General features: G+C 52.5%; 2 protein-coding genes and 1 long non-coding RNA gene across 5 annotated transcripts; 1 reads left to right on the top strand and 2 right to left on the bottom strand.

The window, feature by feature from the left end:
- Positions 1–1,732: 1,732 nt before the first annotated feature.
- Cldn15 (claudin 15) lies at positions 1,733–11,274 on the bottom strand. 2 transcript variants are annotated; one of them, XM_076560996.1, is made up of 6 exons: positions 10,764–10,947; positions 9,312–9,800; positions 4,987–5,151; positions 3,114–3,195; positions 2,906–3,022; positions 1,733–2,818 (listed from the first exon to the last, which is right to left on the bottom strand). In XM_076560996.1, exons 2-6 carry the CDS (start codon positions 9,526–9,528, stop codon positions 2,716–2,718), a joined length of 684 nt encoding a protein of 227 aa, XP_076417111.1. In that variant the 5' UTR covers positions 9,529–9,800; positions 10,764–10,947; the 3' UTR covers positions 1,733–2,715. The 2 variants fall into 2 exon arrangements, with proteins under 2 accessions (XP_076417111.1, XP_006971319.2); XM_006971257.4 differs by having other exon boundaries at positions 9,312–11,274.
- On the top strand, positions 6,662–14,535 carry LOC121825479 (uncharacterized). The gene is made up of 3 exons (XR_006067793.2): positions 6,662–6,861; positions 10,299–10,397; positions 14,020–14,535. It is a non-coding gene; the product is annotated as an uncharacterized LOC121825479 (long non-coding RNA).
- Positions 11,403–25,884, bottom strand: Fis1 (fission, mitochondrial 1). Of its 2 annotated transcripts, none has more exons than XM_016001802.3 (5): positions 25,638–25,884; positions 15,028–15,160; positions 12,465–12,541; positions 11,933–12,038; positions 11,403–11,725 (listed from the first exon to the last, which is right to left on the bottom strand). In XM_016001802.3, the coding sequence occupies exons 1-5, from the start codon at positions 25,659–25,661 to the stop codon at positions 11,628–11,630; spliced, it is 438 nt and encodes a 145-aa protein (XP_015857288.1). In that variant the 5' UTR covers positions 25,662–25,884; the 3' UTR covers positions 11,403–11,627. The 2 variants fall into 2 exon arrangements, with proteins under 2 accessions (XP_015857288.1, XP_006971320.1); XM_006971258.4 differs by lacking the exon at positions 25,638–25,884 and adding an exon at positions 15,898–16,053.
- Between the last annotated feature and the right edge of the window lie 38 nt (positions 25,885–25,922).

Raw genomic sequence — 25,922 nt, 5'->3', positions numbered from 1 at the left:
GGCACAGAAAAAGGGCTGCCTGGCAGAACCAGAGGCGGACCCTGGTCACCGCTCGGTGCTGCAGAAGACACCTAGTCAGCTGACGTCCCATCCTGTCTACCCCGCCACTGGATCAGAGGTTTCTGCCTAGTGGCTTCATTTTCTTTTCTTTTTTTCTTTTGGTGCGTTTGTGTGTGTGTGTGTGTGTGTGTGTGTGTGTGTGTGTGTGTGTGTGTGTGTTTGAGTATGTATACGTGATGGGTGCTGATCAACTGGTGTTCTACTTAGCTTCTGCTGTTAACTTGACACAGCCCAAAATTATCTGAAGGAGTCTCAGCTGGGGGACTGGCTGGATCAGAGTGGAGCGTGGGCACATCTGTGGGGTATTTTCTTAACTGCTAATTGATGCGGGAGGGCCCAGCCCACCGTGGGCATCCCCATCCCTAGGCAGGTGGGTTTAGACTCTATACTACTGGGAACTGCAGGTAAGCATCACCCTGTGGTTTCTGCGTGAGCTCCTGCCCTGTCTTCCCTCAGTGATGGAGTGTGACCTGGCAATTAAAAGCTAAAATAAACTCCTTTCTCCCTAAGTTGCTTTTGGTCGTGGCGTTTATCACGGCCAAAGAAAGTAGAGGTGTCCTACTCGGTCACTTTCCACCGTGTTTGTGGAGCTGGGGTCTGTCACTTTTACCTGCAGGTCGCCGGTCTTGCCGGGCTGGCCAGCCAGTGAGGCCCTGACTCCATCTACCCAGTGGTGCGTATACCGCCATACCAACCCCCCCTTTTTAAATTCTAGAAATAAGACGCAGGCCCTCATACTTGAAAGGAAGTCACGTTACCAGCTGAGCTAGCTCTCCAGTTCAGCTCCCCAGCTTTTTTTAGACATGGCCTCATGTAGCTAAGGATGACCTTGAACTCCTGATCTGCTTGCCTCTGTCTCCCAAATGCTGGGATTACTGGAGTGCGCCCCCACATCCAGCCTCCTTTTCTTTTTTTTTTTCTTTTTTTTTTTTTTGGTTTTTTTCGAGACAGGGTTTCTCTGCGTAGCTTTGCGCCTTTCCTGGAGCTCACTTGGTAGCCCAGGCTGGCCTCGAACTCACAGCGATCCGCCTGGCTCTGCCTCCCGAGTGCTGGGATTAAAGGCGTGCGCCACCACCGCCCGGCCAGCCTCCTTTTCTTTTCTTGAACAGGCACCAGCTCTACTTGGTCCCTACTATGCCCGCACCACACTGCTCACAACACACCATCCCCACCAGCCAGCTGTGGATATACATGAGCCTTTTTCTGGAAGATACCGCAGCTTTCCCACAGGAATGTGTACACACCAGGCCCAGCCCGGCCTTGATGACCACACTCAGGCCCAGGTGAAACAAACAAGATGCATCCCAGGGGCTCCTTTTTGAGGACCCCATATTGTATTTTGGTGTCTTTCTAAGACTTCTAAAATGCCGACATCCACGCTCTTGGGTATCGTTTTCTTATGAGGTCTTCTCTCTTGACCCTTGAGTTTCCATCTATATTAAAATATCTTTATTAAGGGACTGAAGAGATGGCTCAACAGATAAGAGCCCTTGTAGCTCTGACAGAGGATCAGGGTTCTGTTCCCAACACCCACATAGGTCACCTCATAACCACCTGTAATTCCAGCTCCAAGGGATCCGGTGCCCTCTTTTGGGCTTCAGACACCTGCAGGCAGGCGCATGGCATATAGAAACACACGAAGGCACACACACACATGCATGTAAACAATGCATCTTTTAAAATATCTTTATTAAACCCCAGATCTAGTTCAAACACACACACACACACACACACACACACACACACAAACTCCTGTTCTAGACCAACTGCTCCTCTGTGCAGCTGTAAAAAAACAGGTTAAGAGTCAAAAGAGAGAGACTATCAGCTGTCTAGGGGCGTCCCAGCTAACAATAATTCCCTGAGGTGGGTGACTCTGAGCGGCAATTAGCTATTCTCCTTTTCAGATCACTTGCCACACCTTTTTTTAAGAATGTGCGTGTGTGCATGTGTGTGTGTGTGTGTGTGTGTGTGTGTGTGTGTGTGTGTGTGTTGTTTGTGCTCGAGTCTGTGTGCCTGGAAGGTCGGAGGAGGGCTTCTAGCACCCTGCTCTCTCAATCTCCACTTTATTCCTTAGAGACAGGGTCTCACATGGACCTTGAGCTGGGCTGGAAGCCAGTAAGCCTCAGCCTCCCCAACCGCGCTCGGGTTACACGAGTGTGACCACACCTGGCTTTTTACATGGATTCTGGGGATTTGAACTCAGGCCCTCATACTTGTGCGGCAGACACTGTAACTCACCGAGCCGTCTCCCCAGCCCCTTGGCACACTGTGTCACTGGCTGAGACTGCTCAAGTGGACAGTCTTGACCGGCATGGTTTGGTACTTGCTGCACCTTCCTGACCCCTGAAGCCCCGAACAATCACAATATACATTTATTTATACATGTGTTCATATGGTGTCACAAGCTGCAGACACCTCTGTCCCCTTGGGTCCAGCTGTAAGAGGCCACGCAAGCAGCCTCCACAGCTTCTGTTCCTGGGAGAGGCTGGAGTGCCAGATAAGGTGTGCCCAGAGCAGGCCGTGGCTTCCAGGCACAGGGTGGAGTCTGAAAATGGTCTGTCCTGAGGTTATTAACTGGAGAGTGGTCTGACGGTCCTGGGGACACTTCCGCTGGGGACAGTGGGACAAGAACTGGTGTCCACCAGGCCAGAGCTCCTACACGTAGGCGTTTTTGCCATATTTACCAAAGCTGATGTCGGTTTCATCCGAGGTGGCTTTGGGTACCACAACTGTAGAAGCCTTGTAGGGAAGGCCAGTCCTGTGGAATTAGGAGGAAGGCAGGGTCACAGGTGGTCACAGCACATTGGAGTCCTCAATCCAGGCCTCCACCCGTTTGTCCCCTCACCTGGTGACTGGGTCTTCCTTGGCGGCACAGCAGCAGGTGGAAAAGAGACAGATGCCACCCAGAATGGAGAGCAGGGAGGCACTCCAGCCCAAGTAGAGGGCGGGACCCAGCTCATACCTGGCGGAGTGGAAGAGGTAAGGGCCAGCCCAGAGGGGCTGGGCCGAGACCTACCCACCCCCTGTCCCCAGGGGCAGGGTCCCTCACTTACTTGGTTCCAACATACAAGGGGTTGAAGAAGTCAGTAGTGATGTTGATGGCGTACCAGGAGATAGCCACCATTCCGCAGGCCCCTGGAGGAAAGGAGGGAGGATCGTCGTAAAGGCCCTTCTTGTAGCCACAGCCTCTCAAAGCAAGTGAGCTATGAGGAGTTTGAGGGATGGGACAGGATGTTCAAGAGGAACAGTTCCTTTCCTCTGTTCCAGCCTGTGACCCAGACCTGTTCAAAGTGCAGCCTTCAGGCCACTTGAAGCCCAAGGTAGCTTACATTTTTTAAGACAAGCTCTTAGGAAGCCTAGGCTGGCCTTGAACTCACCACGTAGCCTGGCATGACCGTGATCCTGTTACCCCCACACAGAGTTTACTCAATGCTGGGGATGGAACTTAGGGTTCTGTGCACGCTAGACCTCAAATATACTGAGGGACTAGGATTGAAAGAAGATTCCCTGGGAGACAAGGAGGGTGGCCATGCCTAGGTAATAAAGATGGTGGACATTTAAGATGGCTGGCTTCTCCCTCCCTCCTGGATTTGAGACAGAAGCCTAGCAGCTTAAAACAAAGGCCCTGTGGACTCCTGTTTTCTCCTGCAGCGGTCGGTCATGGATGAACTGACAGTTCGATGCTGGATCAGGACATGTTACGCAACAGCTGAGGGCCAATCAGCCATCCTGTCTGTCTTCCAACCGACCAACCCTGACGGAGAAAGGCTCTTCAGACTTAAAGGTCCCGCCTTCGAGAAGGCACTGGACTTTCGGCTTCTCAGTTCTCCCTCTGATTTGTGGAGAGTCTTTCTCTGTGTGTCTGGTGCCTTTGTGTGCTTCCTCATCCCCAATAAACGCCTTCCTTCAACTGCTGAATCATCTGCTGTGTTCAAGGTTTCTCACCTGCGACCTGTCCAGCTTGAGGGTTTTCTCTGCCTCTTAATTCTTTAACTGGCAGAGAAAATGAATCTGATCATGACCCCTAGATGGTAACCATACCCATCTTGAAAGCCCAGCTGTCCAGACAGTCTTTCCCACCCACTGACATCCCTGTGGGTTATCACTCCTCACTGCCACACTGGCTAAGGGACCTTTCCAAACCTTCAGATCTAGAAAACGGGAAATACCTGCCCTGTCAGGATTTTTAAAAATGACTGTTGTTCTTAGTTTGTTATTTGTGCGTGGTGTATGTGTGTGAGTGCAGATGCTCATGTGGTAGTCCAAGGATAACTTTCAGAAGTTGGTTCTTCCCATCTACCCCTGGATCAGTCTTGGGTCAGCACTCACCAGCCCTGCATGGTTTATTGTGAAGGAATGTGTGCAGAAATGTAATAAGCTGGACAGTAATAGGCCATCTGTAGCATTGTTATTCTGTGTGTGTGTGTGTGTGTGTGTGTGTGTGTGTGTGTGTGTGTGCCCTGACTCTGCTCCCTCCCAGTTGTAAGTTTCGGAAGGAAATGGCCTCTCAGGCCTGGCTGGGATTTGGCTCAGCGTCAAGAAGGGCAAGCCCGCCGGGCGGTGGTGGTGCACGCCTTTAATCCCAGCACTCGGGGAGGCAGAGGCAGGTGGATCTCTGTGAGTTCGAGGCCAGCCTGGGCTACAAAGTGAGTTCCAGCAAAGGTGCAAAACTACACAGAGAAACCCTGTCTCGAAAAACCAAAAAAAAAAAAAAAAGAAGGGCAAGCCCTACTCTTGGACACTGGGTTGTGGTCTAGAGATTTGCAGAGTACAGACAGGGTGGGGAGAGGGGAGAGATGAGTGAGAGAGGGCAGGGGCCAACCCAAGGGGAAGGTGAGGCAAGCCCTGAGAGCAGATGAGGACAGAGAAGGCAGGGGCTGTGGTGAGGGCCTCCCCCACCCACGCATCCCCTTTCTCCCCCATTACCAGCGAGTATGTGGAGGGCCCCTGCAATGGCCAGTATCTTGGCCTTTCTGGAGAGATCGATGTTCCCCACGTTGGTGCAGCGCAGCCCCACCATGCCTAGGAAGAGGCCCAGGAAGCCCAGGAGGATGGCGGTGATCATGAGGGCGCGGCAGCCCTGGACGTACCCTGGGGAGCGTGCAGGGGTGAAGCAGTCAGTCCTTTCCTTCCACGCACCTCCATCCTCAGAAGGCATGCTTTCCTCCTGGTCTCCTGCACCTAAAACTCCTAGCAACTCCCCCTTCAGGGTCCACGTCAACCTCCCTCCTTATCCCTTTTGTTCAGTCTTGGCTCCCTCGCCCTGCACCCCCTCTTTCCCTGCTGGGGTGCCACTGTTGAAACCTAAAGAAAAGAGCAGGCCTCATGTGGCCAGGTTGGCCTCATACTTGTTAAGCAGCTGAGGGCGACCTTAAGCACCTGATCTTTCGGCTCCCAGTGTTGGCATGACAGGTACACGCCACCAGGCCTGGTTTATGTGGTGCTGAGGATGCAGCCCAGGTGTGGGCAAAATTCTTTCCCTAGGGGAATGTCATCAACATCTACCCCTTCTTCTTGAGGTCCCAAGAACAAACCAAGGTGGGATTCCACCAAATATCGCCATGGGGGAACCAGTGAGTGTGCCGGCTGCCTCACAGAGAGCATGGGTGAGCATTCACTGGCAGAGGCATGGCTGACCCCAAAGGAGCCACAACAGGAAGTCTGCACCCAGCACGGACCATGGCTCCCATGGGCACATAAATGAAGGCCCGTTTCCTAGTCTCCGCTCAGCCTGTGTAGTCTAGCCTCTCCCTGGGATCCCAGGCCACACGCAGTCAAGGCAGAATTGTAAACAAACGGTTGGGAGGGGTGGCTGGGAGGTTGGGGTGAGGGTTCAATGACTCTTGCCATCCTCTCCTTTTCTAAGAGAATGTCAACAGTCCACAGCCTGCCTCTGATGGACTCTAGCAAGCAGAGCTACCTGATCTCACCAGAGCCTCCGGCACTCTAGACCAACACTCTACTAACTGAGCTACATCCCCTGCCTGTTTTTGTTTTTATTTTATTTTATTTTTTGAGACAAGGTCTCGCATAAACCAGATGGCGTCAGACTTGCTATGTTGCCAAGGATGATCTTGAGGTAACTTTTGATCCTCCTGCCTCAGCCTCTGGCTTGCTGGGATTACAGGCATGTGCCACCCTACCCAACACCACGGACATGGTTGGAGCGGGGTTTCTCCTGGAGTAACCAGCAGGGGGCAGCAGTGACTCAGGGCAGAGGGTCGAGGGCCGGGGTTGTTGGGGGGTGGGGAGACGGGAAACCTGGGCCTAGGAACCCATCCCAGTCAGCTCAGCCCATAATCTTTTGGTGACTCAGTTTCCCTTTTCTCAGGGATGAGGGAAGCTGCTGGCCCCTCCTGTTTTTGATGGTTGCCAAGCGCTCTCAGGGACCTTGTACCCCTCTCCCGGGTGGGGCGCGTGGCACCATGTTGAAAGCAGAGGGCTTGGGTCTCTGCCAGGAAGAGATGAAGTAGCTTGGAGTTAAGAGATATGGAGGAGGGACAAAGTTCTCTGGGAGGACATAGGACTCTCGGCCACACCTTCTAGAAAATTCCCCACCAATCCTTTTTATTTTATTTTATTTTTTTATTTTTCAAGACAGGATTTCTCTGTGAAACAGTCCTGGCTGTCCTGGAACTCACTCTGTAGACCAGGCTGGCCTCGATCTCACAGAGATTCGCCTGCCTCTGTCTCCCGAGTGCTGGGATTAAAGGTGTGCACCACCACCGCCTGGCTCCCCACCAATTCTTAATGTTCAGACAATGCTGATGGACAAAGGAAAGGCGACTGAAGGGCCAACAGGTATGTGGATCCATTGGTGGAACCGTGGAGAGGTGGCACAGGTGTGAGGTCATTAACGATAGTCAGGCCTGGCTGGGTAACTATGTCGGGAATCACCGCAGCACTCAAGAGCTTGAGACAAGAGGGCTGCAAGCCTGGGCATCTCAGCAAGACCGTCTCAAAATGAAAAATAAAAAGAGGGCTGGGGTGTGGCTCAGCGGTAGAGCACCTGCCTAGAATCCCCCAGTGAGGGGCTGGGGTTGGCTCAGTGGTAGAGCACCTGCCTAGAATCCCCCAGTGAGGGGCTGGGGTGTGGCACAGCGGTAGAGCACCTGCCTAGAATCCCCCAGTGAGGGGCTGGAGTATGGCTCAGTGGTAGAGCACCTGCCTAGAATCCCCCAGTGAGGGGCTGGGGTGTGGCTCAGTGGTAGAGCCCCTGCCTAGAATCCCCCAGTGAGGGGCTGGGGTGTGGCTCAGTGGTAGAGCACCTGCCTAGAATCCCCCAGTGAGGGGCAGAGTGTAGTTTAGTGCTTGTCTAGCATGCATATGGCCTTTGTTTAATCTCTAGTACTGGCTGCAAAGAAAGATAGGATCCCCCTTGGGACTCAGCAGACCACAGAGGAATAAACTGGTCCTCAGCCCAGACAGTGAATTCAAATCATAGCTTCCTGTCCACTTCCTCTGCCTCTAGGCAGGTTGCTTAACTCTGCAGAGTGGTCCAGCTTTGACAAAAATGAGGTTAACGATGTAAATATTTCTGAAAAGCATAGATGTACACGGGGGAGGGGGGAAGGGGGAGGGGGGAAGGGGGTGGGGGGAAGGGGGAGGGGGGAGATGTCCACATAAAAGGAGAACTGGATATTATGGTGCACACCTGTAATCCCAGGATGCTGATGCAGGAGGATGTTTCTGAGTTTAGGACCAGCCTAGGACCACATAGTGAGATCAGGAACCCGACTACATAGCGCAACACTATGCCTCAAAACACCACACACACACACACACACACACACACACACACACACACACACACACACACACCAAGCCAAACCAAAAAACCCAGAAGGGAGGTGACAGGAGCCCTGGAGGCCTGGGCACCTCAAGGCCCTCTACCCTCCATCACCCCCAGCAAACTCCCATGTGACTTTCCTCCACACTCGCGTTCTCTTGCAGGCAGAGTGGTGACACCATGTAAGGCCCCTCTTAGGTGGCCAGGCTCACAGCAAAATGGCCTCTGCACACCAGAGATGCAGCAGGCTGGCTGGGCGCTGCGTTGCCCACATCTCTGGTCCCTTCTTATTGCTCTGAGTCTGTGGTCCAGAACAGACCAGCTTTTCCAAAGGTTTGGGGTGGAACACAATCAGAGGTCCCGGAGGATGAAACCCTTGCCCACAGCTACCTCAGGAGATCTGGGGAGAGAGGGGTGCCGGAGATCACCCAGACACCACCACCGCTCAGGGCATCTTCCAGATTCATGGGGCCATTGCACAGCATTCACTTTCCCACCCTGGGCTGGTCTCGTTGTCTCCCACCCACTCATCACCTGCAGCTGGACTCCCAGAAAAGCGAGACCAGAACTTAGTGGCAGAACAACCAGGGAGGGTTGGTTCATGGTCACCGACTTTAGTCTTTGTAGCATGGGGGAGACTAGGAAGTCCAGATGGACTCCTTGGGGGAAATGATGGCAGGCGGAGCCAGGGAGGGCTGTGCAGGAGAGCAAGAGACAGGCAATGCCGGCCGCAAAGAAGGGCCAGGGCCCAAGTTAGAGCTGCAGGCTGGAGCCATGTTAGGACCTTCAAACAAAACAACAACAAAACCCACACTCTGAGCCCCACATCCACAGGCACGTCCACAAAACCACCTCTCCAGCATCCACTCAGACTTCCCAGGAGACTCTCCTCCAAAACAAGCCAGCTGTGTCCAGGGGCCCCCGAGTTCAGCAGGACAGGTAGACCACAATCTGTGGCTGTCTAGAGAGCTGCTGAGGCTGGCAGTCAGTCAACCAAGATGGTGTCTCGTTCTCACCCCTGCCAACTGAGCAAACCCTCCCCAGAATAAAGCACTAAAGTAGACAGTCAACATCCCGTTCGTTCACGCCTGCACGTGTCGGGGCCTCATGACCACCTGCGCGCGGGCACCACGATTACTCTTAGCTTGCAGACGGCCAAGACCAAATGTATTCCCTCATTCATCTGAGGCCTGGAGCTACCCGAGGCCTGGCTTGCGTCTGGAAGCTTGACTTAGCTGGTAGAGGATCGCATATTAGGGCAGAGAACCATGCGTCCCATCCCATTCGGGGTCATGCAGAACTCTTTGCTGCAGCGGCCCAGAACTGAGAGCTTCATCTGAACTTGTATCACGATGGTGCCCAGGGCCAGGCCAAAGGCAACCACATCCACCCTCTCGGCTTGGATATCTCCAGCCGGCCACCCAACCTCCCTCTGTCCCCTAGAGGCCCCTTCACCCCATACCAGAGAGCGCCAGCATGGAAGGGAACTCCCAGCAGTTGGAGACTCCCATGGAGTCTGTGGCACAGCTGTACCACAGGTTCTCAAAGATGGTGTTGGTGGTGATGACGTTCCCGTGCACGGTGGACACTCTCCAGTAGCTGTTTGGGAGCGTCACGCCGAGCATCAGCAGTCCCAGGGCTGACATGAAGAAGCCGAAGGTCTCCACAGCTATAGACATGCTGGGGTGCAGGTGCCCCAAGGGGCTCGAGCCCCAGGGATCGGGATAGAGGTGGTACCTCCAGGGGAATTCTGGGGGCTTTTGGCCCCAAAGCGATGCTAAGGAAGACTGAGGAGGGAGAAGGCTGAAGGACAGCCTGTCCAGCTGCGATCCCCGTCTGCCTTCTCCTGGAGCCCAGGTCTGACTGTCTCGGTCCAGTCTCTGGGACTCTCTGCTTCCTGGCAGGTCAGAGGAATGAGCCAAGCCTGCTCCGCTCGCTCGGCAGCTGTTGACTGTGATGGAGGGAATAAACGGGCCAAAAGTCCACCCCCTCCCCCGGCCTAGCCCGGGACTCCCCGCCCTAGGAGGGGGGAGGCTGGACTGACTAGGAGACTCAGGGATACAGCCAAGGAGCAGCCCCCAGGGATCCATCAGGAATCCAGGGGAAGTGGCCTGTCTCTGACTCAGCTGTCACCAGGGTCGGGGAATAAAATCAGAGGGACAAAGAGTTTTAGGTAACTGAGAGACCAGAGTGTCAAGGGAAGAAAACTTCCAACAGGCCCACCAGAGGCTTCCATGATGGATTTAGAGACCTGAGAGCAGCCTAAGACACTGAAGACCCTGGGGTTGGGACACTTCAGTCTCCGAGGACCATGAAGGTTGATTACGGGGTGACGGGAGCTCTGGAATCCCTCCAACCGGGTTCCCACTTAGACTCCAACATTATCAAAGGGCCCTGGGCTTGGGTTTTGGCTCTCAGCCTTGTTGACACAACATTATTGGCTTCTTAGGTTGTAATGGAAGTTGGGACCACAGATCACAGCTCCCGGCACACTCCTATTGCCCCAGCGGTTGGTAATTGCCCTGGATCTGAATGCCGCGGGGCTGAGGTGAGGCCACTAAATGCTACTTTCCTCCAAACTTCCTGAACTTGAATTGTCCCTCCCGGAGCTGACCTTTGACTCTACGGTATTGAGTTTGATCTGGCTGCCAAGGGGCCAGGGGCCCAGGGTTGAGGGATGGATCACAGGTCTAGGGCATGATTCTGGTTAATCTCTCTACCTATCCACTTAACTGGGAACTATCACCAGCTCTATTAATTAATTCTGATAAAGGGAAGCCTCTGGGTCCCCCACCCAACCCTGGCTGAGTATAATTTCTTTCTCAGCCACTTCTTGCTTGGCAAGTTGGCACCAGGGTTCCTTTCCCAGAATATGTGAGACAGAGCTGTGCCCTCTGTCGCTCCCCATCCCTACCTTTTCTGGCATCAGGCTCCTCTGGGCTCCCCTCAGGTACCTCCTCCCACCCCCTAGCAAGCCTGGCAGGGGCTGTGGAATGAGAAGTATGCAGAGAAGCCAAACAGGCCCACGCACAGCCTGGCACAGGGGGCGTGGGGTGAGATCTGTGAGATCTCTGCCTCCCGTCCCACAGGCTGGGATTGGGGAATCGTGTGCCCGGCAGCCCCCACGGCCCCTGCCATCTTCACAGGGCTTCCTCTCTCTACGTCATCCATCCGTGTCCCCCCTAAGGAGAGGGACTGGGTAGAGGAAGGGGAGGGGGCAGGAGGACAAAGGGAGGGAAGGGCGGAGGTTTTCGGAGGAAGCCCAGTGGGGGCCCCCTGCAGTGGAAACTCCCAGGCAGCTTAGTGGGTCAGAGGAGACCACAGTCGTAAATCCCAGGCCGCTGCTCCCTCTGTTTGCTGTTCTCTTCCAGGGTTCTGGGGCAATGGAAAAGCCAGGTCCTCCTAGCCCTGTTCCTGCCTCGAGGATTCAGGATAGGGGAGGAAGGAAGGGTGTGGGCTGGGATGCCGGCAAAGGAGCCTGGAGGGGGGCAGTGGGGGCCACAGTGCACCCAGCGAACCTGCCCCTCCCTCAGCAGCCACTCAGACACAGAGGTTCCCAAGCCACAGCCCAATTTTATTTACACTCATCGCAAAGCATGACTTAGGGCTAACAACAGGTGTCGGGATGGGAGGCTGAAGGTCAGGAGGAGACTGTGGAGTGGATGACGAGGGTTGGGGAAGACAAGGCAAGGCCATGGTGAGGACGGATGGACAGGACCCTCTTCCAGTGTCCCCAGGCTCCCAGGTGCGCCAGGGCAGAGAGCGGGTGAGGCTGTCTTCAGGATTTGGACTTGGAGACAGCTAGTCCAATGAGTCCAGCCAGTCCTGCCACACCCAGGGCCATGCCCCCAACAATGGCCATGCCTACTAGTCCATCTGGAAAGGAAAGAGGGGGCCGTGAGCAGATCAGTCCTGCCCCAGGGCCCCTGACCACACTCCCCTCCACAGAAGAGAGGCACCTGTACCCAGAGTCTGGGGGCTGGGACTCCAAGGCTACAGAGACCCTCGGGAGGTAGGTGTGGTCAAGGACTATGCGGGGGTGTTCCCAAGGGCCCCGGGCATGAGGGACGAGAGGCCTGTCACCTTTCTTCATGGCCTTGTCAATGAGGCGCTCCAGCTCCTTGGCCTGGTTGTTCTGGGGCTCAGTCTGCAGCAGCCCTCGCACATACTTTAAAGCCTTCTCGTATTCCTGTAGTCAGAGGGGACACCTCACACCGTACACCCTTCAGGGCGCTCCCCTTGCCAGCTCCCACCCAGGGGTGTCCTTCTCTGGCCCCGGCTCAGGCTCATCCTTCCTCCTCCTCCTCCTCCTCCTCCTCCTCCTCCTTCTCCATTCCTGCTACAGCCCCACCCCACAGAGTAGAGTCCACAAACAGCCCAGCTGTGGGGGGTGATAAGCTAGTGGAGATAACAGCTACAGGCACGGGGCTGCACCCCAATCCTGACGTCACCACGGTCCCCACACCCTGATACTCCCTCATCTTCCCTTAGAGTCTGTCCCGGAATTACTCTACACCATGCACTTACACCGCCCCAGCCCCCTGCCCTCTGCGGTTCCTGCGGGCCAGGGCTCGCTCTGGGGGAATGCGCAGGGCAGAAGGGCTCTGCACCTCACCTTGAGACGGTAGTTGCCCACTGCCAGGTAGAAGACATAATCCCGCTGTTCCTCTTTGCTCCCTTTGGGCAACAGCTCTGCATGGGGGAGGGGGAGGAGAAAGATGGATGCTCTCTTTTTAAATTTATATTTATTTTATGTGCATTGGTGTGTTGCCTGCATGTTATGTCTGTGTGAGGGTGCTGGGATCCTCTGGACCCCGAGTTATAGGCAGTTGTGAGCTGCCATGTGGGTGCTGGGAACTGATCTCAAATCCTCTGGAAGAGCATCTAGTGCTCTTAACTGCTGAGCCATCTCTCCAGCCCCTGGATTCTCTTTTAACACTGTGTCCCACAGGTCCTGCCATGCTGATTCACTCTACGATCAGGGGAAGCCACTGTCCTAGACCTCCATTACCATTTTCTACCACTCTTAGCTTTCTAGTTCCAGTCCTGAGCAGCGTGAGCCCGCCAGATACCCGCGGCGGATGCAGGGATTCCAGTCCACATCGATGGGTACATCCCTATGGGCTAGCTATGGGTGTCACTGCAAGGTCACCCCCTGCCTCACATTCGCAGCCTCTCCTTTGTGTCATCTAGCCAAGGATGACCAGAACTTCTTTCTAATCCTCCTGCTACCACCTCCTGAGTGGTACAGACCACGCCTGGTTTATGCCGTGTAGGAGTCGAACGGAACCAGCGTTTCATACATAGTAGACAGGTACCCTGCTGACTGGGCTTTTTTCCCCTTTCCCTGAGACAGGCTTTCTCTGTGGATCCCTGGATGTCCTGGAACTCCCTCTATAGACCAGCCTAGCCTCAAACTCAGAGATCTACCTGCCTCTGCCTCCCGAGTGCTGGGATTAAAGACCTGCACCACCACAACACGCCCCCTTCTCTTTTAACTCAACTTTCCTGAGTGACCCTCACCTGAAATTTTTTTCATTTTCTCTGTATGTGTCTATGTGTGATAGGAGTTAAGATGGGGACTCATAGCTGAGATGGCTCAGTGGTTAAGAGCACCAGCTGTTCTTCCAGAGGATCAGGCTTCAATTCCCAGCACCCACATGGGAGCTCACAACTGTCCACAATTCCATTTCCAGGGGATCTGACACCCTCACATCAATGCACATAAAATAAAAAAAAAAATTAAAAAATAGCTGGGCAGCGGCAGCAGCAGCAGCACATGCATGCCTTTAATCCCAGCACTTGGGAGGCAGAGCCATCGGATCTCTGTGAGTTCGAGGCCAGCCTGGTCTACAGAGGGAGATCCAGGACAGGCACCAAAACTACACAGAGAAACCCGGTCTAAAAAAAAAAGACAGGGACTCACTATGTAGCCCAAGCTGGTTTCAAACTCCCAATCGGTGCCTGAGCCTGAGTGCTGGCGTTACTGGTGTATGCAGCTACACTGTGCCGCTAAGAAGGTGTCCAGCGTTGGGACCTTCGCAGTGTCTGTACTGAGCCCCCAGTGAGACTCACATGCCCCGAGACCACGTCTACTGTTTGTCCTACTACACCAGAAACCTGAAAAATCGGCACTGATCAGAGTCCAGGGACAGTGTTTGCTTTTACAGGGACCCTGGAGCTCCCGGCACATCTCAACTCCTAGCACTAAGACGGCTGAAGCAGAAGTCGGAAGTCGGAGCTCCCTGAGCTATACAGAGACCCCGAGTCAAACTCAAAAACAACTAAACGACACAGGCATGTTCTGTCAGTACAATACTGTCCCTTGATGACCTCTGAGATTCTCAAAGATGCCCCTCAGATTCCAATCTACAGATGTAAAGGCCCTTATATAAAATTAAATAGTATTTGCATAGATAACTAGTTGTATTCCCCAAGGACGCTTTTTTGAGACAGGGTACTCAGGTAGCCCAGGCTGACCTCGAATTTGATCAGTATGTAGCTGACTCTGGTCTTGAACTTCCTGCCTTCATCTCTGCAGTCGATGCTCTACTACTGAACTATGTCCCCATGCCTCCACCTTCCGAGTGGCGGGATCACATGTCCCCAATACCACTAGCCCCTCAGATATTTCACATCTCTAAAACTTTCTAAATTACTGTTACCCAATACAATGTAAATGCTATATTAACAGCAATTAATAACTGAACAAGAAATGTTTTGTGGACACTGTGGGTGTGGTACGTATGGAAACTTGTGTGCAGATGCACGCACAGAGGCCTGGCCAGAGGCACTCTCTGCCCACTCCCCGGAGAAAGGGTCTCCCACTGAACCCGGGCAAAGATGGCAGAAGCAATCCTCCCCCCCCCCCAGCAGCACTTCATTCCTATTCTCTATATACAGGTGCTTGTGGCCACACTCAGCTTTTCCATGGGTGCTAAGGATTTGAACTCAGGTCCTCACACCTGCACAGGAAGCACTCTGAGTCATCTCCCCAGCCTGAGAACATGTATTTTTCCCCACTTGAATCAATGTTCGGATGTTGAAATTGGGGATATAGAGAACCAACCTAGTCCTTGGCTGCTGTGAATTTACTGGTGGCTACTGGGTTAGCTATGAGGTGAGGAGGGCTGAAAAGGGTCCTGGGCGGGGGAGGTCAAGGGGACCCAGCGCCTTACCCTCCAGGAGCAAGATGCCTTTTCGGATGTCGTCATTGTACTTGCTTCGCACCAGGCACCAGGCATACTCAAACTGCGTGCTTTTGGAAACAGAGCCAGCTGCCTGCTCAGACTGAAATTTCCTTTCGAAATTCTGTCGTCAGAGAAAAGAAGAATCAGTTAGGAACAGAGGGTGTCCTCCAGCTGAACTTGGTGTCTGAGTGCCCGTGAGACCACACTTTCCCGTCCACCGTGGCCTTGGCACCCAGGCTCTGTGCCCTCCCCTCGCGAGGCCCCTGCACCCAGCCCCTAGTGGTACCAAGAGGAGATGCCACCTGGTGGCAGCTGCGGGCACTGCTCCCAGACCAGCTGACCCCAAGTAGCTGAACAGTAAACATACTGTCCCAGCAGATAAATGACCTTCTTCGCGGACTTCGCCTAAGGCTGCTGGTGCCGTCCCACCTACTCTTTTGAGCCTGGATCTGCCTTACCTTAATTCTAGAAAAGGAAAGAAAATACTGCTACAAGGATGCGGGTTAACATGCAGCGAACCATGCCGGACTCAACACTAGCAAAAGCTTATGCCGGTGACTATTGTACCTCATCCCTCGCACGAGTACCCCAAATTCCCAACTCTGCATCACACTTAAGCGCCCCCGCAAGACTCCAGGCCTCGGGTTTGAGGAGCCGAAACCCTGGAAACTACAACTCCCATCAGGCCAAGGGATAAAGCGCAGGTTCCCGCAAGAGCAGGACACCGCAGCGGCTGCTGGGAGCCGTAGTTCGGCTTCCCCAGCAAGCCTAAGCCGGCAGTATTCGGCCTTGGTCAGCTCTCCTCCGGAACTGTCCTTTCCGATTCTGCCCTCCTCCTTCCTCTGGCCCGGGCCTCACCTTCAGATCCTCCACAGACACCAGCTCGTTCAGCACAGCCTCCATGTCCACCGCCCCTGCAAGTCCCGCACTAAGGTCTCTACTGGGCCACGGTCTCCATGGTCCAGTGGCAGGGGCGGAGAGGCACTTCCGGCACCGGCTTGTGGAGGCCCCGCCCCTTCCTCCTGTGTCTGGGGCCGGAGGTGGCGCCTATGCTGGGGTCCTCGGTCGTTTTGTGGACTCCCCTGGTGCGTAGCTAGACCCTACCCGCTCCGAGGACCACATTATCCTAGGGACCAGTCTGACAACCCTCACCGTGCTGGATGTGTAGAACCCTGCAGCTTCTTATCGTCATTGTTTGCAACAAAACCCTTACGGGCCTCGGCTTACACACTGCAGGAGGATTTGGTAACCATTCCCGCATGATCACAGTGGACACTCTAATGAGAATATGAAGAAAGGCTGACGGGGCAAGGGAGACAGTTCGGGGGTTAAAGGCCCGTACTGCTCTTGCAGAGGAGCCAAGTTCCGTGCCCAGTACCCACACTGGGTGGCTTCCAACTGGGATTCCAGCTCCAGGGGGATCCAGGGCCCTCTTCTGACCTCCCTGGCAGCTGCGCTCCCGTGCATATGTCCTCACGCAGACACATAGGCATACACATAATTAAAAATAAAACTTAAAAAAAGAGAGAGAATTAGCCGGGCGGTGGTGGCGCATGCCTTTAATCCCAGCACTCGGGAGGCAGAGGCAGGAGGGTCTCTGTGAGTTTGAGGCCAGCTTGGGCTACAGAGTGAGTTCCAGGAAAGGCGCAAAGCTCCACAGAGAAACCCTGTCTCGAAAACCCAAAAAGAGAAGTTACCCTTGCAGGATCAGATCTTTAAAATATAATTAGCCAAACCATCTTCTTGGTGTACCTGAGGATTATAGATAGGGTCATAGGTAATGACCCAAGGCGTTTAGTCTGAGGAGCAGCATGGGGCAAATGCTAACTTCTGGCATTTTAGTATTAGGAGCAATAAGGGTGACTTCTTTGCACATTTCATCTTGACCTTTAGGCACACAATAGAATTTAAGGCTCAAGGACTCAACACGCTTTTTTGTTGGTATGTTTTTTTTGAGACAGTGTCTTACTATGTTGCCCTGGTTGGCCTTGAACTCAGATCTGCCTGCCTCTGCCTCTGCCTCCAGTGCTGGGATCAAAGTTGTGTAGCTTGAGTTTTCCTGCTTTGCCCACAGTCAGGACAAATCTTTGTCACCCGCCAGTCCCACAGCCGCTCAGACCCAACCAAGTAAACACAGAGACTTATATTGCTTACAAACTGTATGGCCGTGGCAGGCTTCTTGCTAACTGTTCTTTTATCTTAAATTAACCATTTCCATAAATCTATACCTTGCCACGTGGCTGGTGGCTTACCGGCATCTTCACATGCCATGTGGCAAGGTATAGATTTATGGAAATGGTTAATTTAAGATAAAAGAACAGTTAGCAAGAAGCCTGCCACGGCCATACAGTTTGTAAGCAATATAAGTCTCTGTGTTTACTTGGTTGGGTCTGAGCGGCTGTGGGACTGGCGGGTGACAAAGATTTGTCCTGACTGTGGGCAAAGCAGGAAAACTCAAGCTACAAAGTTGTGTGCACCATACTCCACATCCTGATGCATTTTTTGCTGAGTAAAATATGAAGAAAGTTATTACCAAAACCCTGTTTTGGGTGGCAGTCTTCCCTCCTTCCCTTTCCTGTGTCCATGCTCCCGGGGAGACCCAAAGTCAACCTTGGATATCACTCCCTACGCGCCAGTCACCTGGCTTTGGTCTGTTTCTTTCACTGCCTTAGTCAGGGTTACTATTGTAACCTGTGATGAAACACCATGACCAAAACAATGTGGGGAGGAAAGGGTTTATTCGGCTTACACTTACATATCACAGTTCATCATCGAAGGCAGTCAAGACAAGAACTCAAATAGGTTGGGAACCTGGGAGGCAAGAGCTGATACAGAAGCCATGGAGGGGTGCTGCTTACTGGTTTGCTTCCCCTGGCCTGCTCAGTCTGCTTTTTGTTTTTGTTTTTGTTTTGTTTTTGAGACAGGGTTTCTCTGTGCAGCTTTGTGCCTTTCCTGGAACTCACTCTGTAGACCAGGCTGGCCTGGAACTCACAGAGATCCGCCTGCCTCTGCCTCATGAGTGCTGGGATTAAAGGCGTGTGCCACCGCTGCCGCTCAGCCAGCCTGCTTTCTTATACAACCCAAGACCACCAGCCCAAGAATGGAATCAGTCACAATGGGCCCTCCCCCATCAATCACTAATAAAGAAAATGCCTTACAGCTGGAGCTTACGGAGGCATTTTCTCAACTGAGGGTCACTCCTTTAGTAACTCTAGCTTGTGTGTCAAGTTGACAGTCTAGTCAGCACACGCAGTCCCCTGACCTATGATTCTGAAACCGCCGGTGATCACAGGTCCTCTGCATCTACATGTAGTCCCTGTTACCCTGCCCCTTGCTTATTGGCTGATTCACCCATTCATGATTGACTGTTTCCTATGTGCTGCTCACTGTTGAAGTATAAGGATTGGCACTGATAAAAATAAAACTCCTGTCCTCATGCATCTTACACTGGGGCGGGGGAGGCATAAAATAAATAAAAGCAGGGTTGGGAATGGTGGTGCATGCCTATAACGCTGGCACTGGGGAGGTGGAGGCAGGAGGATCAGTAAGTTTAAGGTCATCCTTGGTTACACAGCAAGTTCAAATCAAGTCTGGGCGCATGAGGCTCTGTCGGGAGCCTGACAATTCAAGGCTTTCCCAGAGGCCTGGATAAAGGACAAAGGGGACCTCAGTTCTGTGTCATTGTCCAATTGGCGAGGTCTGTGGCTGGGGCCTGTGCCTCGAAGGAGTGAAAACTGGGTTTACGGGGATCCTATCTTCCCTTTGGGCTGTGGCTCTCAGGCCTTAAGCAGACGTACATGTCTGAGCTAGTCTGTGTTCTTTCTGCCCACATTGTCTGATTTAGCTCTCTGCTACTTTGGCCCATTCTCCCCTTACAAATACCGTAGAAGATGCTCCATTTCTTAATACACTTGCTTAGCAGAAGTCATCACCTTATGCAAGACCTCCCGGGCCCAGCTATCTGTCTTCTTTATTTCTCATCTCCAGTCTTGCCCCTTAGCACCTTTATTTCTGTGGGTTCAGGTCAAGACTCTGTCTTTAAAATTTTTTTTTTTTTTTTTTTTGGTTTTTCGAGACAGGGTTTCTCTGTGTAGCTTTGCGCCTTTCCTGGAACTCACTTGGTAGCCCAGGCTGGCCTCGAACTCACAGAGATCCACCTGGCTCTGCCTCCCGAGTGCTGGGATTAAAGGCGTGCGCCACCACCGCCCGGCTTTTAAAATATTTTTTAAAACATTTATTTTATTTTATTTGTGCATTGGTGTGAGGATCAGATCTCCTAGAAATGGAGTTACAGACAGTTGTGAGCTGCCACGTGGGTGCTGGGAACTGAATACGGGTCCTCTGGAAGAACAGTCAGTGCCCTTAACTACTGAGCCACCTCGCCAGCCCCCCAGATCCTGTCTTGAAAAAAATGAAAAAAATGAGCTAGAGATGGCTTAGTAAAGAAAACAGTCTGGCCAGGTGTGATGATTTCAGGCCTTTAATCCCAGCACTCAGGAAGCAGAGGCAGGCGGATCTCTGTGAGTCTGAGGCCAGCCTGGGCTACAGAGTGAGTTCCAGGACAGTCAAGGCCATGTAGAGAGGTCCTGCCTCAAAACACCAAAATAAATAAAGGAAAAAAGAAAATAGCCTGCTCTTTCAGAAGATCTGAGTTCAGTTGCCATTCTCAGGTCGGGTTGACAACCTCCTGTTCCAGTTCCCCTGGCCTCTGGGGCACCTCCACACATATACACATAATTAAAAATACATCTTTTTTGAAATGAAAAACAAACAAAACCCAAAACATTGTGACAAAGTTTTTTTTTTTTTTTTCTTTTTTTTTTTTTTTGGTTTTTCGAGACAGGGTTTCTTTGTGTAGCTTTGCGCCTTTTCCTGGAACTCACTTGGTAGTCCAGGCTGGCCTCGAACTCACAGAGATCCACCTGGCTCTGCCTCCCGAGTGCTGGGATTAAAGGCGTGCGCCACCACCGCCCGGCTTTTTTTTTTTTTTTTTTTTTTTTTTTTTTTTTTAAGATTTATTTATTTATTATATACACAGAAGAGGGTGCCAGATCTCATTACAGATGGTTGTGAGCCACCATGTGGGTGCTGGGAATTGAACTCAGGACCTCTGGAAGACCAGTTGTTGGTGCTCTTAACCACTGAGCCATCTCTCCAGCCCCGTGACAAAGTTTTACACACACACACACACACACACACACACACACACACACACAAGGTTAGTAAGATCCCTGGTTTCTGGTGTTTTGAGGCAGGTTTTTTACTATGTAGCTCTGGCTGGTCTGGAATGGCCTACATAGCCCAGAATAACCATAAACTCTTAGAAATCTACTTCCTCTGTCTCCCAGGTGCTGGGATTAAAGGTGTGTGCTACCACACCCAGACAAGAACCCAGATGGGAGTCAAGGGAACATCTTAATCCTGAATTCCTCGGATCTTCCTCAGGGGTGAGAACAATTTTCATTCTCATGGGGTGGATTTTGGTGGGTCCTGGGTAGTTTCAGGACAGAGGCCGCTCACAGAACACAGTTCAGATGAAAAGCTTGGGACTTTGTGCCTCATCCACACCTCTTTCATTAGGGGAGTGAAGCCTCTATAAAAGGCTCTCAAGTGCAGTCCAGAGCTCCTGGGCTGCTAATCACGTGGAATTATCATGAAGGCCATGCTGAGTTACCCTCTATCTCCACCCACAGCCCATGCACCTCTTCCAACTGGCCACTCCCGACCTGTACCTTTCCTAAGAAACCAGAGATGGCAGGTGCCTCCCTGGGTCCCTCGGCTGTTAAAGCTCTTTATCCACCCAGAAGCGAGAAATCTGAAAACGAGCCACTCAGAAGTGCAGGTGGAAACCTGGGGCTTGGAGGGTGTCTGAAGCAGGCAGTATCCTGAAGAACTGCGCTCTTTAACTTGGGGGTTCAGATGCCAGCAGAGGAGGCCAGTGTCAGCACTGAACTTTAAGACAGACCCCAAAATAGGTCCACAAGGTGGAGAATCTCTTGGGATCTAGAGGAGTCAGAACCCAAGTTGGTGTGAGATGTTTTGAGAGGAGAAATCTTTTTCTTGTTTAAATGGGGGCTGGGGCTGTAGCTCAGTGTGCAGGTATCGCCCAGTAAGCGTGAGCCCGGGGCTTGACCACTAGCACCCAAAGATGGCTCAGTCAGAAAAGCTGCTTTCTGCCAAGGCTGATGACCTGAGTTTGCTCCCTGGGACCCATATGGTGGAAAGAACCAACTTTCACCAAGTGGTCCTCTCGCCTCCACACTCAGACTATAACATGGCGAGTCCTCCACAAAAAATGGACAAATGTGGGGGGCAGGAAAGGAAAAGAAAACCACCACAAACAAAAACCAAACCCACACAGTAACCGAGGGAGTTGAAAGCATGATGAAAAGTTACAGGACAGGAACCAAGGGAAAGGAGGCTGCTGTAGGAACTCGGTGATGCTCGAAGAGGGCGCAGAACCCTGGGACAACGAAACGAAGAATGAGCAACCAAGACAAACGGGGCAGTCCAGGCAGACAAAGGCAAGGGCAGACTGGGCCTGGTGGGTGTGATCCCCAAGTCCTAGCTATAGCAGGAGCAGGTAAGAGGATCACAGGTTCAAGGCCCACCGGGCTTAAAGAGTGACTTCAAGGCCAAGAGAACTTTAGTGAGAACACGTCTCAAAATAAAGAATAAAAGGTGTGTGTGTGTGTGTGTGTGTGTGTGTGTGTGTGTGTGTGTGTGTGTGTGTGTAGGTGGTTCAGTAGTTAAGAGGACTTTATTCACTTGCAGAAGACCCAAATTTGGTTCCCAGCAACCACAATGATTCCAGGGGATGTGACAAACCCTTCTGGTCTCCAAGGACACCTGCACTCATGTGCACATCACACACTCACACATACACACACACACACACACACACACACACACACACACTAAAAATAAAATAATTTAATTAACTTATTTTATATGTATGAATGTACTGTTTGTATGTATATATAAGTACCGTGTGTATCAAGTGCCTTCAAAAGTCAGAAAGGGGATCAGATCCCTCAAAACTGGAGTTATGGATGGTTGTGAGCTACCACGTGTGTGATGTGAACTGAACCTGGGTCCTCTGTAAGAGCAGCAAGTGTTCTTGACTGTGGAGCCAGCCATGTAGTAGAATGTTATTGTAAGGTGTGTTACTTTTGTTTATGTTGCATTTGTTTAACTCTGTGAAGCTGTGTTACTGTGCCTGTCTAAAACACCTGATGGTCTAATAAAGAGCTGAAAGGCCAATAGCAATGCAGGGGTGAGGATAGGCGGGGCTGGCAGGCAGAGAGAATAAATAGAGGGAGAAATCTGGGAGGGAAAGGGCTCGAAGCCAGAGAAGGAGAAGGAGGACTCCAGGGGCCAGCCACCCAGCTACACACACAGCAAGCCACGGAGCAGGAGTGAGATACAGAAGTAAGAGAACGGGAAAAACCCTGACGCAAAAGGTAGACAGGATAAGTTAAGGAAAGCTAGCTAGAAACAAGCCAAGCCAAGGCCGGGCATTCATAAGCCTCCGTGTGTGTTTTGGGGTGGCAGGTCCCCCCAAAAAGAGAAAAATCCCCCAACAATAGAGCCATTTCTCCTGCCCTAAATAAAATAACTACAAAAGTAACAAACAAAAACAACTAAAGTCAGGTATGGTGGGGGCATGTCTTTAATTCCAACACTGGAGAGGCAGAGGCAGGAGGATCTCTATGAGCTTGAGGCCAGCCTGGTGAATGCAGTGAGTTCCAGGCCAGCTAGGGCTAGATAGAAAGATCTTATCTCAAAAACAAATAAAAAGCTGGAGGACCATAACTTGGTCATAGAGCATCTGCCTAGAATCCCCCAGTGAGGGGCTGTGGTGTGGCTCAGTGGTAGAGCCCCTGCCTAGAATTCCCCAGTGAGGGGCTGGGGTGTGGCTCAGTGGTAGAGCCCCTGCCTAGAGTCCCCCAGTGAGGGGCTGGGGTGTGGCTCAGTGGTAGAGCCCCTGCCTAGAATCCCCCAGTGAGGGGCTGGGGTGTGGCTCAGTGGTAGAGCACCTGCCTAGAATCCCCCAGTGAGGGGCTGGGGTGTGGCTCAGTGGTAGAGCTCCTGCCTAGAATCCCCCAGTGAGGGGCTGGGGTGTGGTTCAGTGGTAGAGCTCCTGCCTAGAATCCCCCAGTGAGGGGCTGGGGTGTGGCTCAGGGGTAGAGCTCCTGCCTAGCATTTGCAGCTGCCTTGGCTTTGGCCCTGGCATTGAACCAAAACAAGGACTTGAAGAAGTCTGGCCAGCAGGGAGTTGGTGAAATTGTGAGGAGACCAGGCTGACAAACAAGTCTTTGCCTTGGCAGACTGGTGAACACCCATTCAAATCCTCCTTGGGGTAGGTCCCTTGAGCCATAAGGGAACAGGTTCTCGAAAGTTACTGTTCTCATGTGTGTGTAGTGCACATGACAAGGGCCGCGTGCGTGTGAAGCTGGCTCCTCCTTCTACCTTTCCGTGGTGGAGGGGGCTCAAACTAGGCATCAGGCCTGTTCAGCGAGTTCTTTACCTACTGGGCATCTCTCCAGCCCCAGACCTGGGAGTTTTAACCTCAGTCAGAGGACGGAGCCTTAAAGGAGGTCTTCGTCCTCTTACTCCATCTCCCCCTCCCTTTCCCCCTCCCTTCCCAGTCTCTAGCTCAGGCTGGCCTCAGACTAAGTAGCCGAGGATAACCCTGAACGCCTGATCTTCCTGCCGCCACCTCTCGAGTACCGGGATTACAGGTGCGGCACCAACACTTGGTCTATGTGGTGCTGGGCAGTGAACGTGGGATTTCACGCTTGCTAAGTTAGCACTCTAAGGACTGAGCTACACGGAACCCCCCCCCCCAACCCTTTTCTACTTGCTTTGAACCGAAGCTGCCTTCAATTCCACACCAGGTTCCCACCACCACTTCAGATGAGGAGAGACAGAACGACAGGAGGGAGAGTGCACAGCTCCTCATGTACAGAGAGAGTGCACAGCTCCTCATGTACAGTTTAATTTCTCCTCTACAACTAAACGTAGGCCTCAGTCTCTATTTTTTTTTTTTCTTTTCCTTTTCCAGACAGGGTCTCACTACGTAGCCCTGGCTGTCCTAGAACTTGCTACGTAGCCCAGGTTGGTCTCGAATTCACAGAGATCTACCTGCCTTTGCCTCCCTGGGATGAAAGGATTATGCCACCATGGCCGGCAAGTGTGTCTGTGTCTGTGTGTGTGTGTGTGTGTGTGTGTGTGTGCGTGTGCGCGCGCTCTCGAGCATGTGGATGCAGAAGCTGACATCTAATCTCTTCCACTTTTTGCCCTCTAACCTTACCTTACTAGACCGGGTCTCCCTCACTGAACCCAGGGGGACCCACTAGACTGGCTAGTTTGCCTGGATCCACCCATCTCTCCTGCTCTCCCCACAGATGTGCCCATTCACATCTGGATTTTATGTGGGCGCTGAGAATCTAAACTCAGGTCATCAGCTTGACAGGAAGTGCCTTTATGGACAGAGACATTTCACCTGCCTCCCATGTATATGTATGTACACACACACACACACACAAGCACAAACGGGAGGCAGGGTCCCAATAGCCCAGGTTAGCTTTGAAGTCCTGTTTGTACTGCCTCCACTTTCCAAGTTGGGATTATAGGCATGCACATCTTCATTATTAACTTTCTAGAAAGTTAACATACAGTAACACAATATAATGTGGCTAGGGAATACGCTCTGGGAAAACGTTCAACGAAAGGAGAAGCAGCGGAAAAGGCAGGCTCGAAGATATCCATCTTGTATCACCTCCGAGGGAAACCACAGGGGCAGGTTTTATTAAACGATGCTACAGAGGCCTTAAACAACACGAGCATATTGGCTTCGGACCTGTAGATGGGGATATTCAAAGAAAACCAAAACATTTTCCAACCCTGGCGTGGGCGTGGGCAGAAAGGGCAGGGACAACGAAGATCGGTGAGACTAAAGGTCGGGATTCTGGGCTCTGGGCCCCTCCCTGGAGCCCATCGGAGCCCGTTGGCAGGGGTTTGCTCAGGAGTGCCCAGCAAACCCTCCTGACCAGGACTCCGCTTCTGGATGCTCTTCCAACCTCCGGTTACTTTGCCTCCACTTCTCAGTGGCTCTGGCTGTGCGGTAATTTAAGGTGTATTATCGAGAACAAACCCACTCAGACACTATTTCTTAAGCAGCTACTAACTACATGCCAGGCATTCTTCTCAGTGCTAGGTGGGAGAACAGAACCCTGGTTCTCATGGAAGGTACACCGTAGTGGAAGAGCCCGGACACCTAACGAATACACATTATATAACCAGGCCGTTCCTGCTTCCAGCCCGTCCACACAGTCCAACCCAGCCTGGCACCCCTGCATTTCATGGTCACATTAGGAGCACTCATGTCCTTATTAAAACACCATCTACAGCCAAGAGTGGTGGTGGTGCATGCCTATGACCCTAGCTAGCACTTGGGAGGCTGAGGCAGGGGGATTCTTGAGGCTGGGCTACATGGCAAGACCTTGTCTCAAAAAAAAAAAATAATAATAATAATAAAATACTACTCAAGATAGTGTTTGAACGTCTCAGCCCTCAGGATCGACCCCACTTACCCGCGCGGTCTCATCTCTGGGCATCCACGGACCCTGCACCCGAGGATGATCCCAGGACAGCCTCCTTGGGTTTTATCCGTAGCGATCTACCAGAGTCCTCCATCCTGCACCGCACCAGGGCTCGGCCCGGGCTGCTCTCTGCAGGCACTCTGGGGTACCACGCGGCCCTGCAACCCCTCCATGCGACAGCCACTCTGCCCGGTTCTTCTCTTCGTGAAAAGACAGCCACCTGAGGACAGCCTCAGGGCAGGAGTTAGGCGGGCGTTACCGGAAGCACGCTCGGGG

The sequence above is a fragment of the Peromyscus maniculatus genome, chromosome 23, assembly GCF_049852395.1.
Source record: "Peromyscus maniculatus bairdii isolate BWxNUB_F1_BW_parent chromosome 23, HU_Pman_BW_mat_3.1, whole genome shotgun sequence".
Lineage (NCBI taxonomy): Eukaryota > Metazoa > Chordata > Mammalia > Rodentia > Cricetidae > Peromyscus > Peromyscus maniculatus.
Note: the sequence above shows the minus strand (reverse complement) of the source record. Positions and strands in the feature narration are given on the sequence as shown.